Source organism: Melopsittacus undulatus, chromosome 17 (genome assembly GCF_012275295.1).
Source record: "Melopsittacus undulatus isolate bMelUnd1 chromosome 17, bMelUnd1.mat.Z, whole genome shotgun sequence".
Classification (NCBI taxonomy): Eukaryota; Metazoa; Chordata; class Aves; order Psittaciformes; family Psittaculidae; genus Melopsittacus; species Melopsittacus undulatus.
The window spans coordinates 53,803-71,282 of NC_047543.1; the positions used below are offsets into that span (position 1 = coordinate 53,803).

General features: G+C 41.7%; 1 protein-coding gene across 2 annotated transcripts; it reads right to left on the minus strand.

The window, feature by feature from the left end:
• Positions 1 to 102: 102 nt before the first annotated feature.
• Positions 103 to 17,228, minus strand: NBR1 (NBR1 autophagy cargo receptor). Of its 2 annotated transcripts, none has more exons than XM_031045057.2 (21): positions 17,071 to 17,228; positions 15,077 to 15,139; positions 13,838 to 13,856; positions 13,434 to 13,456; positions 12,736 to 12,951; positions 12,127 to 12,201; positions 10,810 to 11,027; positions 9,594 to 9,758; positions 8,914 to 9,120; positions 8,114 to 8,273; positions 7,340 to 7,627; positions 6,772 to 6,924; positions 6,266 to 6,341; positions 5,852 to 5,962; positions 5,187 to 5,375; positions 4,934 to 5,068; positions 4,325 to 4,682; positions 3,973 to 4,064; positions 3,345 to 3,423; positions 2,694 to 2,799; positions 103 to 2,333 (listed from the first exon to the last, which is right to left on the minus strand). In XM_031045057.2, the coding sequence occupies exons 1-21, from the start codon at positions 17,215 to 17,217 to the stop codon at positions 2,160 to 2,162; spliced, it is 3,054 nt and encodes a 1,017-aa protein (XP_030900917.1). In that variant the 5' UTR covers positions 17,218 to 17,228; the 3' UTR covers positions 103 to 2,159. The 2 variants fall into 2 exon arrangements, with proteins under 2 accessions (XP_030900917.1, XP_030900914.1); XM_031045054.2 differs by having other exon boundaries at positions 103 to 2,336.
• Between the last annotated feature and the right edge of the window lie 252 nt (positions 17,229 to 17,480).

Sequence of the window (17,480 nt, forward strand, 5' to 3'; positions counted from 1 at the left end):
CCAAGAGGGCTGGTGTAAGGGCAAAGGATCTCTGGTCCCTGCTTCCCTCTCACCATGGTTGACGTTGAAGGCGCTCACCCCAAATAAGATACAGAAGGCACATCTGTACTATAGAATATATTATAAATTATACCATGCATCCATTAACAAAATATACAAAACCAACAGAGAGATCTCTATCTTAAGCCTGAGCATTCATTATCTAAACCCTACTAAAAATTAACATATGGAAAACCAGCATTTCACACTTCACAATTCACTCTGCCATGAAATGCTCCTCCCCAAATGCTGTAGTGCTTCATTCATTTACAGAACACTTCAACAGGCCAAGTATGAAGGTACACACAGAAAGAACATGGGTCCTGCTGGGCACTCCAGATCAAAGCAGATAACCACTCCATACTCCAAAACATCATCAACTACTGCTCTTCCTCCACATCCTTCCTCCTCCTCATTCTTGAGTAGGTAGCAAACAATATGCATAAGTGCAGGTGAGAAAAACACCAGTAGTTCCAAGTTAGAGAATGATCTTTACCTGGTCCCAGCAGACAGTTGTACTGGTGTAGAGATGGGAAACACTGCAAAATAGTTCTACTGTATTTCAAAATAAACATTTAAGAGTATCTCCCCCACAATCTATAAAAATAGGTTTAAAACAAAAATGGTATGATACATTTTATTTTCTTCACTTATTTTAATCATCTCTTATCTCTAAGGGTATTATGTCTTTTAAAAACTTACTACTACTGATCAACCTGGTCAGCCACAATCCTGATAGTGCTTCAGCTACAGTGGACACAACAGGAACATCTTGATTTGAAGTAGCAGTAATATAAAGTAGTTTAGGATTAATGGTCTTTTCCTGCAGCAAGGAAAAGTCTGCTTGAAAGCAAGAACGTAGCCAGCACTGCTGTCACCTCCAGAGGGACCAGACTCTGAGGAGTTAGCTCCAGGTACACCACTGCACAGCAGTGTATGTTGCTGGTCTCCTGTGATGCTTCAGAATCAAACCTCTCAACACATTTAGAAGAGTTCCAAATTAAAACCAAAATCTTGCGAGCAAACTGGATCCTACAGACACATCTGTGGGAACACAGGAGCACCTAGAACCACCACAGGATACTGCACCCATAAAACTGCTTCGGTTAATGCCTTGTTCCAACTGAACACAAGTCACACAGTCCCTGCCTCAAGCACTCTTCCCGTTCCTAAACACCACCAGAATTTGTACTCCAGCTCAGCTCTGGGTTTCTATCCTTTCCTCAATTCTTCTATGTGGTATTAAACACGAGAAGTTTGCACTACCCTTAAAGAAAGACTTTTAACATTTCCACAATAAGCCAGTAAAAGATTCTTCCGAAGGCCTTTCCTTCCCTCACATTCCACTTTAACATTTTATGTAAGCTGTACTTTCCCCTAAGAGATATGCTTTGTGCTATCAGTACTAGAGCTGGTTCTATTGCTGCTGGTAAATTCACTCTCCTGCTTCATGCTGCTACATTCTGGTATTCTTAGTTTAACAGTGATTCCAGTTTCAGACTTTTCAGAAGCTGTTTGATGCTTTAAGATGGCTTTTGTGTCTGAACAACCTTGTTCTCTAGAAATCATTTGTAAGGTTTAAGTCTGTCACATTACTACCATGCATTGGACAACTCAATTACTACATCATATCAGAAGAAACAACTTGCTAGTTGTGGGCATCTCTTGTAAATTAGGCAAGACTACATTGTACAGCAGCATTTTACATGGGCTGCTAGTCCAAAGCTTGTTAAAAGTCAACAAAACAAGTTTCCAGCTGCCTAAAAGAAAAACATCTTACATGTGGTAAGAGGGGAAGTTCTCATCCAGGTGGAAGTTTAAGGAATTCTACAGGGTTCCCTCATAAAAGGATTTGGTATTAAATTAGATTTACAAAGCTACTCATGAGGTCTAACTGTGAGGTCCAAATCAAAGGTGAAATTCTGGTCTCCAATTCCCAAGATGCTGTGACAAGCATTGTTTGACATTTCCATGAGAAAAACAAAGTCAAAAGCTCAAAGAAAAGCCAAAGTTGTAGTCACAGCTCCAAAAAGAACACAGCTGAGGCACAGCATGGTACTGCTGTGGTGTTCTGGGACAGTTTATTCAATGAAGATGACTCTTCCCTCTACCAGGAAGATTCAGCACCTACCACTGTACCAGTCACTGTTCCCAAGCTGAAGCAATTCAGTTACCACTTGAACCATGTTATTGTTATGTTTCTTCAGCAGTCGGAGGTTTAACTGCCTGTCACAGAACCCCATCTCACACAGACTGGAAAGAAGAGTGGCAGTTTGCTCTTCTGTAGCTGCAGACTGCTGGAAACAAAAGGAAGATAAGCTATAAAAAGAGTTTTTCCCATTTGAAGCATTATTCTGGAATATAATTAAAGCACAGAGATCCTTTTGTCCACAATTAAGCTGTTGATGTTCACTGTTAACTTGCAAAAAGGTGAATTACTACTCTTCCATGAGGCTGCAAGAGATATGTCCCCACAGTATGGATTTCCCTGCCTCCTCATGAAGCAGCATATTTCAAAAGGATGCCACTGAGTTGATCATTCTACTGTTGAATGAAGTCCTATATACAATCTCTATACATTTATAAAACATACACCTATAACTTTAAGGTTGGCATTCTATGAAACTCCCCTAGCATACAGGGAAGGTATTTACCTGTTCTATAGTGGGTGGTCCAGCAAACAGTGCTTTGTAGGCAGAAGCAGCAACCGACAAAGCACCTTTAACAAGTTCTCCTGCAATGCTACTTCCTTGAGGGTACCTAGAGAGAAAGAAATCAGCCATTACTTCAGGGTCAATAAAGTATGTGCTTCATGTGAAATGCAAGGCTCTTCCCTGTTGATGTGCCAAAGATTTAGTTCTTGGGGAGAGAAAAACCTGTGATCCAGAGGAATTACTCCTGTCTGAGGACTGACTTAAATGCCACATTATTCAAGTTATTTAATATTCCACTCAGTGTTTTATTACTCTTCCAGTGTATCTTCAGGTGCTTAATGGAGGCAATTTATAAAATCTACATTTTAAGAATCCCAAGATATTCCATAAAAAATCCAGACTTCTAGAAGAGTTCAGTTTGACCTCTTCATACACTTCTACCTGCCACCTCTACATCCTTTACCCTTCTGTCTAAGTAGACACCAAGATCTTCCAACAATACAGTATATCCAATCCAGCATATGTTTCCTTAAAGAAGTGAGGCCTTTCTGGAAAACACTAAGTGAAACCTGTCAGTCAGTGTGTTAACTAGGTGCCTAATTTAGCAGTTCTCAGCTTCAAACAGTATTTGTGAAGTCACAGCTTCATTACCTTGGGTATTCTGAGCGCTTCTGTTTACTAGCTAGAAATCCAGAAGATCCTAGCCCGTGATTGTCTTCACCACTGGGTTCTGGAAGAGGAAGAAGCAAATATCATTGTCAACATGTCCAGTAAATGGGAAACTGAAGAGACACAATATGCAGATAAACGGAAAGGAGTGGTATTCAATCCAAACTTAACATGTTAACATTTAGTTATCCAGATTCTAACTGAACTCTCACTGCAGTCAAAATAAGCAAAGTTTCAGAAGTCACTTGGCTGATAAGTCGGTGGGTGTTTACTTCAACAAGAGACAAGCCTGAGCTCTCAGTGACTGTAATAGCAGCTTAAATATACAGCTCATTAGTTTCAGAGCACGGTAATTTTCCAGGTATCTACAAACACTTCCAAGTCCCATCCTACCATTTCTTTCCATTTCTTCACTGATCCACAAACCCACTTATTTCTTTATTCAAATCTTCTACATGGTAAATTTTCAGCAGCCAGAGGAAAAAAAAAAAACCAATCATTACTTGGTAGATTTTTGCTCTCAAGCATAACAAGGTACCCAATGCAATACTTGGCATAAGGAATAGGTGATAACAATAAGATGCATCCTTCATCAAAGCACTATCAGTACCTTCTCTTATTTGATTATGAGTGGAGGAGAGATTCTCTGAAGCTGGTAGGTTTGGCTCTTGGAAGATATGACACTGAGGAGATGCAAGATTCCTGAGAACATAAGGAAAAAAAAATTGCTTTTACTACTTTAATTCTACATGCAGACAGGAAGATAAGTCAGGATCAAGTTTCCCATGCCTCTTGTACCCCCCTCAGCAGTGAGCACAGGCTATGTAAAAAGATGCAGGATTTACCTCCAGTACAAGATAAAAACATTGGTTACAACTATTTGTTTGGTCACTCAAGCACAACACCTGCAGACTCTACAGCACCATTAACATAACCATTTTGTTCCTGTCCGAGAAGCATACCTTTGTGTCTGGGTTAAGGTGTCTGCAGCCTCTGGGGTTAACAGTTCGGCATCCAGTGTTTGTGAAGCTGTCAACATATTGGTGACACTGTGGATCTGTGGCTGGCTTCCCCCTTCTGGATTCTCTGCTCCTGTTTCAGGTTCTCCTGTCTTCTCCAAACTGGGCTGGGAAAGAGCTGAACTATACATAGACTCCCCTAAAGGACGGCTGGTGTCAAAGCACTCAGGGAGAATAATGATATAATCCTCGGATGAAGCAGAGGAGCCCTGACTTTGAATATCATCCTTATCTTCAACATCATCAGAATTGCCAGTATCACTACAGGGACCTGCTCTCTCATCAGGTAGTGGTAGGTCACCTAATAGAGGAAAGAAAAACAAAGGACAGTAGAATACTAACAGTTGTCCATTTTGTAAGACTAGCACAAGGTCAGTATTGTCCTGGAAATTTCACTGAGTTTTTTAAGCAGCAGTTAAACCAGCTGCTTGTACCAAATACTGGCACCCATTTCCTGATGTCCTAGAACAGTGTCAGATGGTTTTATACCTCATTTTCTTTTGTTTAGCCCTTTTTACACCTTTATCTTAAAATCAAACCTATTTTACTTACCACAGACATTTTCTGTCTTTGCCTCTGACTGATGAATCTTCGCTGCCTTTTTGAAAGTGGAATTAGCTTTGATCCCAGAAGATTCTGCATTTATTGTATTACAACTGAAGGTATCTTGCAGTGTTTGTGAAGAGTCTAATAAAACAAGCAAGACAAGCAAAGCAGGATCACCACCTGCACTGCAGAGCCATTTGTAGCCAATAGCTGACTGCACAACAGTAAAGCCACAGAAGGCAGCAGAGACAGAACTTACTCTGGAGAACTTTCTTCTTTTGGGGGGGCTTATGGTCAGGTGCAGCATCCAGGGTTAGGGAACGAATGACAGTTTCACACACAAACTGAGTCCCACTCATATCTTCTTCCCCTTCCTCCTGGTTCAATGGATGTTCAGCTTTTGTTTTCACCAGACAGGTATCTGCAGGAAAGCAGGCTTCCCTCACTCCTTCCAAAGGGAAACAACAGGTTATTCTAATACCACTTCAGGGAAATGCTGAGTGCAAGAAGGACTTTTTAGGCTCACCAAGACTAACACTGACCCTCTATTAATGCTTCTCAAAAATGGAAAGATTATGGAATTCAGCTCAAGTTGAATGTGAAAGAGATTGAGAAGCATGGAGGCAACACCCAGCATGTCTGAGTATAAGCTACTCTATACAGGGCAAATTGTTCATTCTCCTGACAATTCTAGTGGTTAGACAAATGAAGGGAAACATTCGTATTTCTGAATTCTACATGTATTATGCTCCAACTTCTACAATCAGAGAACAGCATCAGACCACAGGTTTATAAGCAAACAACTGCTTTGGTTTTCCACAGAAGACAGGAGGTGGAGCCCCTCTGAGACACTGTCTGCTGACTGCACACAAGTGACAATACCCTCCTCCCCTCACGCCCAAGCTCCCTGCGACTCCTGCTTACCAGGCACTGGTTTGAATCCACTCCCCTCGTTCTCCTCCTCTATCTGACCTAAGCCAGGCTTCTCCACCAAAGGGCTATCATGTGGCAAAGGGGACATGCAGGGAGTCATGTCTGAAAAACAAAAGTAGCAAAGAGAGTAGGAACCTTCCTTCCTCCAGGTGGCAACCCTATAAGAAGCAATCCTTTTTTAAGGGATATTCTTCCAAGACAGAAGAAACTCAGTTATCTTACACAAGATCAGTTAGTGAAGTTAATCACTAACTTTGCAGTACACTGGCACTAGGTAAAGAAAGCAAACAGCAGCCTTCAGGTTCTGGAATCTTATGGCCTTGGGAATGTGAAAACAAGTTGAGACTGAAAACTACAAAGCATAACTGTCTGTGCTAGACAGCAAACAGACTACAAGAACCTTACCAACAGGAGTATTGTGTGGGACTCGCTCCAACTCCTGCACAATGTTTATGTCCAACAGCTCAAAGGATAACAAGTCCTATGAAAAGAAACGCCAGAGTTCTCATCAGCAAACCCTGAATGAAATCCTACACCATACTTCCCAGCACCAAATCCCATTAACTTAAAAAGAACTCACTTTGTTACTCAGCATGATCTCCAGAGAGCAGTTTTCCCATAACATCCACATCATAGAACGTGGCACACAATTGAGGGGAACAAGAGGCCCCTCCTTTGTCAGGGGCCAGAGAAAGGCCCCACTGACTCTTAGTCTGTCCCTTCCACATAGTGACAGTCCCAAAGACCAAGCTAAGAAAGTAGCTCTGCAATATCAAATGCAATATAGACTTCCTGAAAACAAAGTGGTTCTTTCAGATTTCAGAAGGGTTTTATTCTTACAGACATTTATGTACCTAGAGATGAAGCCCAAGGTGCTTTGCTTTATATCTATGCAGATTTAAGCACTTTACCTGTGCAGTGAGGAGGTCAACAGATGGGATATAAAATTCTCTCTCACTTGGGAGGTTTTTGACCTTTAAAGGAATAGTTGGCAGAGGTATTTCAACCTGCTCCATGATTTCACCCATCACTTGAGCACCAGTTTCTGTCTTAAAGGAAGCATCCTGCAAAAGGAAAAACCAGAGATGTCCCAGAAGCACCTCATGCAGCAAATAACAGTTACATGAAACATAAAGCCTGAATTCTGTGTGTAGGAACACAAGTAACTTGAAAGATATTTTAATCAACTCATTTTAGAGCCAAGAGAATAAGATCTAATATAAAGAGAATTCTGTAGTGTTTCAGTTAAAAGAACTAGACAAATATCTGCAACAGACTGATAACTAATCACATGTCTGTCAAAAAGACCTTACATAGAAGTTCTGCTTCTATTAAAGACACAAGTTAGAAGCAAACAGCTAAAAGAATCCCCTGGAAATCAATATAGCTAGGGACACTACACCACTGCACTGAACAAGATATATTGCTCCTTCTCCTAGGCAATTCAGAACCACCCCAAACACTGGATGAGGTACTTGCCTTTTTGGTGCTGGAAGTTTTAGCCTTCTGGCAGGAGTCAGCATCCTTCCCATTACCTTCTAGACATTCACCAGCTGGGGAAGGATCCACAACAATACTGCACCAGATCCTGGGCCCAAACTGTTCCCCTCTGTGCGACAATCTCCAGTGAGAGGTGTAAGTTCCTTCTATATTAGGAGCTACGAACTCAACTGAAACAGTTCCTACTTGTCCCGAGGGAAGGGATGGCACCAACACATCTTTTTTTTCAGAAGATGCCAAGGTCAGGTTTCCCCACATCAGTTTCAACTGAAATATACAATAGGAAAAGCAAAAGTTAACTTCACAAGCTTCTCTACACACTGGGCAGGAAGGAGCACTCAAAGTTCTTCTTCTGAAAGACCTTGTGGATAATGCCATGGAGAAGAGAGGCTGCTAGGAAACATTCTGACATTAGTCACTGTCACCACAAAGTAAGATGAAATTCAACATGAATGCCCTCACAGAAGAAAGGCTTTCTGAAGTCAGAAAAGCAACACATGTTGTAAACAAGGCTGAACTGTAACATAACAGCACTGGAAGATGTGTTCTAGGATGTTAATTGCTCTCCTCCTGTTGTCTGCAGTTGTAAAGAGTACCCAGACAGCTTTCTGTCCCAGAATTTCCAGCTTGTGAACTAAGAGGCCAAACAAAATCCTAAACAGGTTTTGACAGAGAATTCAAATTCCTAATGCATGCAAATATTATCTTCAAGAACTATTTTAGTGTGTACAAGTAATAGCAAAAGCAGGATACCTTTGTGTCTGAGCTCCATTCCACACTGCCAGTATTCTTCATTCGCCAGTGTTTGATAAACTTTGTTCCTGGTTTCAAGTGAGTCCCATCTGGCAAGTTCTCATCCACAAATACTGCACTTAGTACTGGGACAACTGCTTGGAAGGGTTGAGTAGGACTCCTGGGATTGGGGGAAGAAATAAACAGAAAATACAGCAAAACACCACCAAAATTGAGAAAGCCATTCAACTATTCCACTGGCTAAGACAAGAGGAGGCCATTTAGCTCAATTCCTCCTGCTAGCTCTAGAAGTGTTGCAAAATTCTAACATTGCAGCTACTGTTTTCAGATGAAATCTAAACAGTTTTACAGCTGTGCATTCCTAAAAGCAAAGGGGATGGGGAATGTAAAGGCTGCTCATGAGCCTCAGCCTAAGACCACAGAAAAAGAAACTAAGGTTACTGCACATGAACACATACCATGTACTTTATCCAAAGCCAATACAGCAGGAAGATAGACTGACAGTAACATTCCTTTACATCATATGCACATGCCTGGGATATATACCCTTGCTCCTAGGTTGGTATCAATATGTATGTTTCTGGTAATAACCAGCAGCTGGGTTCCTAATTCTCCTACTCTCCTCCCAGGTAAAACCAGTAAGAACCCTCCACCTTGCCAATTCCATTGAGGCAAAACTCTCAGAGGGTCCACTGACAAGTAACACTTTCACATAAGCTCCTGCTGTTGCTTTATATTGGCCTCACCACAAAAGGTCACACAGCACAACTAATAAATGCCCAGCTAACAACATCTCTTACAGGAAAGTGTTAGGCTGGAAACTCTCAGGTTTCAGAGTAGGTGAGCCACTCGTTTCCAGTACATGGACAGAGTTCCACAGATGAATCTTCCTATGCAATTTGAGCTGCTTTTTCAGCTCTCGGACCTCAGCTTTTCGCTGTTTCTTCTCTGCTCGCAATCTTTGCTTTTCTGCCTTCAGAAATCTTTTGTCCATCTGTTTCTGGAGCCTGCAGAGAGAATAAGCCACCTTGTTACAATACATTAAGCTGATTAGAATTCAGCTCTAGCCAACACAGCTTTAGTCTCCAAGGGAACACTTCAGGAAATGCCTCATGCTTCTAGACTGGATACCAGATGATTTTAAAAGAACATCTTCATAGTTGCTTGTGAAGATATTTTGAATGGCTTCAGTGAAAGAACAAACTTGAAGGCAGATTAGAGTATGCTCAAAGAAAAAGCAAGCTCTCAGAGCTTGCTGCCCACCTATGACAACATTCTGTCTTTTCTATGTTATTAAAAATGCTGTGAGATTCATGACTTAGGCCATTTGTAAGTCTACAGTTATTTTCTGCCACTCACAATGAAGTCCAAGTACAATTTCCATTTCTCATCATCACTAAATCTACACTAAAAGCTGAACATCAACCACACTTTGAAGTCAGGATAATCCTGTCAGGTACTGAGAGGTGCCACCATTTACCTAACTTGCTCCAGAGTAGTAGGCAGGCGAGGGGAGAATTCTGCAAGGCTGTAATTCTCAGCAACACATAGCACAGGTCTCCGCAGCTTCAGCAAGACATGATTAGGATCATGTGCATATGTTCCTGCTTCGCACTGTTCACAGATATTGTAGGCTGGGCAAAGGCTGCAAAGCAGAAGATGCAGAAGGTTACCAAGAAGCAAAGAATTAATGCACAGGAAAAGACACTGAAGGATAATTAAGGCTTAAATTTCTGCAGAGCAACAACTCTGTAACATGCTGCCATTGGAAGCAGTGCCTGAGGGACACAGAAGCTGGTTTTCTCACTTATACATCAATATTTGGAGCCATCTGGAATACATAGATCTCTCTTCCTGGCAAAACTGCAACACAGCTCCCACTTCCTTCTTGAATACACATTGAAAAAATCAATGCTTCCTTTAGCACACGCTATTAACAATTGTTGCTATGAAGGATAAAACATTCTACTGAAATCCAATGCCAGAAACAGCATCATATTTCTGAAAACACAGAGAATAAGTCAACCAAAGCATTCAGGGATGCAAAGCAGATTGGTCCTGCAGGACTGGTGAAAAACAGACTGGCATTTCCTGCCAGCAAGGAAAACAAACATCCAACCTCCTACTGGCATTCCATTCACTGCTGCTGCCTAGTTCTAAAGTGCTGACCTCTACAGCAACTGCCTCATTCAAATAAAGCCCTCACTTCTGACACCTCACTTAAGACACTTGTCAGAACCAATTTCATATTAAACTGACAATAATGAGATCTTTAAAGAGACATGACCTGCCTTAGCCTCACTGACTGACGGAACTAGCAGACTATTGTACACTGGTGGATGTAAGTTCTGCCCTTTTTTGTTTGCTTTTCTGTTTAGTTAACTGAACATTTTCCTTACCATTATTGCATGTTAAATGCAGAAAATGTAATAAGTGTTTGAGAATATAGCAAGTGTTATTAAAGTTCTCTCACTGTTTTAACAATCACATTTTCTCAAAACAGTATTAATCTTGTTATTATGCAGGTAAGGTCTAGCCACAACAGAGCACATAAGCTTTCTGAGACACGTATTACATGATATGAGACGCACAGCATGCTGCAGCTTAGAAACCTATAGGTCTACAACAGCAAGACAGCTTCTCAGACTCACTCCCATGTCAGGTTTCCCACACTCTCATCTCTCATGGTATTCTACCTGCACTGGTAACGAACTCCAACAATCCGGGCCTGGCAGTTGCAGCAGGAGATGAGCCAGTCACACTGGTTACCATCCTCTGACTGGATCTCTGACACTGGAGGTTCTGCTGTAATAGTGCTCTCTGGAAAATCCGGAGGCTGATTCTGCTGAACAAGCTTCTCATACAGCTTCTGCTCCAGCTTCTCAACAGTTTCCTTAACTACTTGTTCCCTGAACTGGAAACAAAGGAGTCAGGAATAAAACCCACCTACACAGCTTCAAAAGTTAGATTATACTGTCCCAAGTCTCCTAATACATAAACCATAAAGCAGTTCATAATCCACTTCCCATCCCCCCAGCACATTCCAGATTAAATTAAACAAGCATTGCATTCCTCAAAGGGGATTTGAGTTTTAGAAAATACCAGCCCAGAGCTTTTCACAAGAAAAATTCAGAAATCCTATACTCTGGCTTACAATATTCAGGTTCTTCCATAGCTTCACATAAAGGGAAGGAAACCGACTGCTGAGACATTAACCCCAACAAACCCCTCTGGAGTCACTTGAATTAGGTTTGGTCCACCAGGGATGTTTTAAATACAGGCACTAAGTCCCCCATCTTTTGTTTGTATAAAAAGGTGGCAAAGGAAGGGAGACTGAGAAAAAAGCTTAAATTAAAGCACACATACTATTGTATACTCCACCTTTTAGTTTCAAGAACTCACTGGCTAAGTTATTCTAAGCATTCATATCTAACTGCCTCTCAGTTATGCTTATTAGCTGTTCAAAACAAGTTAACACCCACAACTTACCTATAGGTTATATTAAATGGTCTTCTGAAAGTATTTTCTTAAACTGAACAATCAAGAAAAGCAAGGTCATCAAAAGCTCTGCTCCAAGTCTAGGAAACTAAGTATCACCCTACTGAAACTGGTTAAACCAGAGCATCCAACAGCAACACAGAATTTCATGCTCTCATCACAAGTGAAGCTCCTACAACTACCAGGAGCACAACAAAGGTTCTATCATGGGAGCTACTTAAACCTACACTTAAACTCATCAAGTGCATAAACCAAGCAATCCACTTTGCACAAGAAGTGGCATATATCAAACTCTTTAAGGTAACAGCTACACTGCACAGTCATACAGACATCTACCTTCCATTTATCACCACAAAAGCAAAAGGATTAAATGCCTAAATGCCCTTTAAGATTCCTAGTCACAAGTACTGAGAGCAAGTGTGATCAGATGAATAGTTTGCCATCATAGGGATCTTTTCTACCCACAGCCTCTTATGTATTCCTTTAATACTAAATTAATGAGAAAATACACTTACTGTTTCCAGGTAGCTAGTAAACCATTCTGGAGGTTTTTCATTTGTTCTTCCTGTTCTACTGTGGCTTACATTTCGCTGGGGAAAGAAAACCCACAAAAATAATTCACCAACCTCAAGTACACAAAGCTGCAAAACCCCTCACCTCAGCAAGTCAAACAATTGGGAACAGCTCTTACGTGGCTTTAGAAAAAAGAGATCAACTTATTTGGAAAACAGTGGGAAAGCAACACAACAAACACCTGACATTCTCCTGAGAGATTTCTGCATTGTTAGCATTTAAGTGTAATTCTGCATCAGTGCCAACGAAACCAAATCAACCAGAAGTTACCAGATAGCAATCAGGCTTCAAGAGACCAATTGCTTTGTTTATCAAAATAGTTAAGAATGGTCAACGTGAAAGCATCTGTATTTCTAAATGCAGCATCAAAATGTCTAGAAGACATTCAAACACTTTCACAAGCTACAATGGGTGCAGGTAGCTGAAAATGAAAACCAGCTTTCAAACTCACAGATTTCATGCATGCGTAAAGATGACAATCAGTCTATAAAGTGACTTACACTTGTGAATTCTTTGTTTTAATGCATACATAATTCAGCTCTGCCTCCTACCTGAGTTGCCAGCTCTTCATTTTTTAAGTCTTCCTCTAACCCCTGAGCCAGCAGAGAATAATGCAAAGGAAGGTTCTTCTCATCTTTAAGGGGTGCCAACTTTCCTGTTCCAGTTTTTTCATGTGGTTGCAAAGAACAAGAATATGAAGTTTCTTTCAGAGTAGAGTTTCCTTCATACACATTCATCTGGAGCTGATTTCCTTGTTTAACTGCAATCTAAATAAACAGTATATAAAATCACCATATTTGCTGCACTTACAACCAACACAGAAAATCCTGTAAAACACAGCACCACACTACACTGGAGAGGTTGGTGAAAGACTTGACACCCAAACCAAAGGAAAACCCAGTGAAATGCCAAGGCCCAGTAAGCTGATGTCTGATATGCTTATTAAAAAGTTGATTATAAGCAAAAGGATGAGAATGCAGATATTACTGCAGGAATATTTCACTCTGCAATAAAGTTGCTCAGATGAGCAGTAAACAACAGACATTCTGCCCAGGAGCTTACAGCAAGTTGTAATTTATGCTTATTTTGAAATTATTAGCAGACCATGAGCAAAAAGGTGAAAGCACTAATATAGCACAGCTGAAATGTACAGGAAAGCATTTTTTTGTCTATGTAGAATTAAACAATTCCAATTGCAGAAGGATGAATATGTTGGAAACCAAAGACCAGAGTCAAAGAAGGCATTTACCTTTAGAGCTTCCTCATATTCCTCTAAAGAAAAAAAAAGAATGAAATGTGAATTTTCCCTGTCTCAAGCAGCATGTAAGTTTAGCACACAGTATTTAGGGACCCCTACATTAAGAAGCATCTCCCATACCTTGTGTAAACCCTTTTACTAGTGCTACTGGAAATTGTACATACACCAACAAGCAAACATATTCTAGCGGCAAAGAGATTTTACATTCCATTAATTCAGTCATTTCCAATTTGGTCCTATGGATTGAAACCTCCCTTCCCTCAGGAAGGATTTCATGCCTAAGCATACACAAAACCCAGAAATCAAACAAGAAGTCTTCTCAACTGCTTCTCCAGAAACATCAACAACAGCTGGCGTCTGGTTACCAATTTCACTTCAATAAAGTAGTGGCTCACCTTTGCTGTTCACAGAGACCTGCAAAGAGAAACAGCAGGAATAGACATGAATGTATTTCTACAATTCTCTGAACATTAACATGCTTTCAGAATAAATGCACCCACTCCTTCAGATATTTGTTACTGCTGCCCCCTTTAACCATTCATCAACATTGTAGTGTTCTGGAGCAGAGCATGTTCTTAATTAGATCTGTGCACTAAGAAAAGGCCAGAACAAATGTGATCTCATCTACTGGCAGTAAACTGGTACTGCTATACAAGTACACAAAGGGGGGACCCAGTTACTTTTAATGCACAGCTGTGAAGTGTTTCATGATTTAGATACAAGCCCAACCCATCATCTACAGGTGCTCATTTATCCACTCTGCACACAGAAGTTACTAATACAAGAAGCTATTTAATCACTACAGCATTACATGATTCACTCTATTGGTATTTTAAAAACATCTTTAACAGATGCATCTATATCTTTATATAGATACAGGCTGGAAAACAAGGGGACAGCCTTTCCCTGAAGTGTTGCTGGAAGTATTCTGACATTTCCCCTTTGGGGAAAAAGAAATAAAAACATAGATCCCATCTCTGCAATTTAGTAGAGCTGCAAACCAAGTAATGGAACACAGAGTTTACAACAGTTACATTCTGTTCCAGAGCTACATTCTTCTTTAGATAACCAGAAAGAATATGAAAGGGTGAGGTTCTGCCAAGCAGGAAGTTACTCAACAGAGACATCCAGAAGTAACCAATTTGTTTTCTGAGTCAGTAATCTGCTTGGAGATTACAGCATTTGCATAAAACAAGCAGAGGATTTGAGTACATCAGATCACTGAGCTGAACATATGCTCATGACGGGGGACCTACATTTTTCAGAGGCAAGGACACAGATTGAAAAGACAGGGCTTTCCCATGGCTGTAGGCACAGTTACCACTACTTTATTCTCATCAAACGACAAAGAAGAATTCCCCAACAGAAGCTTTTTCCCCCAGAGCCCACAGAATAGAACAGGCTGTTTCTATGGGATGGAAAAAAGAAAGGCAGCAGCTTCTAAAAAAGCATTTTAAATAAGTATGCTACATTATGAGTGAAGCCACAAGACTGACAGCTATTTTCTTATCAAAGGGGCAAAAAACCCCCCACCTCTGATGGATAAGATACATTTCTGATAGACCCACTACACATTATCACGATGCAGGAAGGTTCACACCAGTGCTGGGAGGGTGGAGTAGAAGGTAATTTACCTCATCACTATCCTCATCAATGTATTTGATCTGAATGTTGTCCAGGTCAAACGAAACTTTAACCTGTAAGGATAAAGGAGGACAAAACCACAGTGAGACACAATGAGAAAGGACTACAGATGTTCCCAGTTAATCATGATTAAGGCTTTAACCCTGCCAGACCTCCCTTCAGTTTCTCCATTGAAACAAATACTGTCCTACAAAACCCATTCTGGAGCTGAACAACTTCTCCCAATGCCTCCAACCTTAACTAACTCCTATAATGAAAAGAAAAAGCTTTATTTCTTTCATGATTTCCCCTTCCCAGTTAATGTTTACCCCAAAACAAACAATAACAATCTTTCCATTCCAACAGGACATGCTCAGGGTTAGGAACTCAATCATGCCAAAGGTGCCTAAAGCCAACAACCACTACATCCTAACTTGTACATTCAAAAGCACCGAGAGGGCAGCTCATACAGGTGATCAGTCTCAAATGAGCCATAAGCAAAGGCACTTTTCATCCCCCTATGTTGAATAACAGCCTTTGAGGCTCACATATATCTGGGTATCATTTACCTACCAAGTTGGACTTTTCTCCACAGAAACTCTCTAAAAGTTTGATATATCTGAGACATGTTCTGCTAGCCTGAACCTCACATAAGAACACCACCAGCCTTAGAAGGCAGCAGATGGTTGAGATCTACACAGCACTTCAATGCCATAGCTACAGACATTCTGCAATGAACGTGCTACACACATATTCTTCCAGTGATACATCCCCAGTTCATTTCGGAATGAAGAGAATCAACTCAGCTTGTCAAGAAACAACCATGGTCTGCATCTACATTAGCTAGTACTATAGACTGTTCCCCTGAAACTGAAAGACTGGGTTACCCCTTAGGAACAAGGGACATTCAATAATGTATAAAAACACAGGCAACAGTTTAACTGATTCTACCTTGAAATAGTAACTCAGACAGCAAAGTGCAGAGACACCTCCTGGTACCACCTTGCTTCCATAACAAACATTACTGTCATGGAACACCACACCTTGCACAAACACACCCTCAAGCTTAAGAGCAACACTTGGCTTCCAGAGCCATCTGCAAGGAGGGTTCTGACCAGCTCAGCCATTCCTGTAGGGTTTATTTGCCAGCACATACTTTAAGCCTGAACTATCACCTCTTCCAGAAGAGTGAAATACAGCAAGTGAAGATGATGCGACTCAAGGTTTGAATGTGTAATTCACAATGCAAGCACTTCCTATGAGGTACACTGGAACACATTAGATACATACAAAGAACTGAGAGAGAGAAAACAGAACACTGCCAACATCTCTTTAAGATGCAACTTTTCAATTGATGCAGTTTCACTGTAACCAAAGGAATCCTTATTACATCCTTATTATAAAGGAATCCTTATTATAAAGGAATCATAACCTCAGTCAACACAGGCCTTTTCACTAACACTACAAATAAAACCAAACAAGAGCTCTTCAAGATACCAAATACATGACACACAAACCTCCATGAGCAACTATCTATGCACACATGAGCCAGTAACAGTTATTTCCAGATTAGCACACACAAGGCACCAGAAAGCAAGAAGCCAAAACCTGGCAGTGTCTCAGTACCCAGAAAGCAATGAGAGCCCTCCGGAAACTCTTCTGTAAGTACCAGAAGGGTGTTATTTTACCAGATTTACTTCCATGAGTAACAGAACGGGAATAAGAAGACCACACTGCACTGTATAGGGGTACAACGCCAAGAATCCGTAACTGTGGAGAAGAGCACACAGCTAAAGCCACAACTCGCAAGGAAAACACAAGTGACCCATAAAGAGCTTTAGCCCAAAAAGGCTTCAAAACACCCTCACGTACGCAATAAATACAAAAGTCAGCGTTAATGCCAAGAGCAAAACCGAGGCCGCAGCAGAAACAGCACCAGCCTGTGGAGCGGTGCACACGGCTCTGGCAGCCGAGAGCGGAGGCACCGGGACCCCGAAGCGCTCACCATGGCCTCCACGTCGGCCCACGTCGTGAGCAGCGGGTCCGACACGAGGAAGCTGCGGGTGTCACCGCGGCAGGTAACGCGGAGCTCCACCGGCGGCTCCATGGGCGCCGAGCCGCACGCTGCCCCTCGGCCCGACGACCCTAACATGGCGGCCCGAAAGCGGCCAGCCCCCCGCCCTCCGCGCCGCGCTACTGGCTGCTCCTCCTATCAATCATCCTCCTCCGCACTGTGATTGGCTGGTAGCGGGAAGAGGGCGGGGCCAGGCGCTGCGGGACCACAACAACAAACAGAGCCGGGCGCGCACGGGGGGGGGGCGACACGCACTTCCGAAGGGGGAGCCGCAGCTCCCACAATGCAGCGCGCCTGCCCCTGCGCACTGGGCTAAAGCCCCTGAGGCGGGGTCGAGGGAC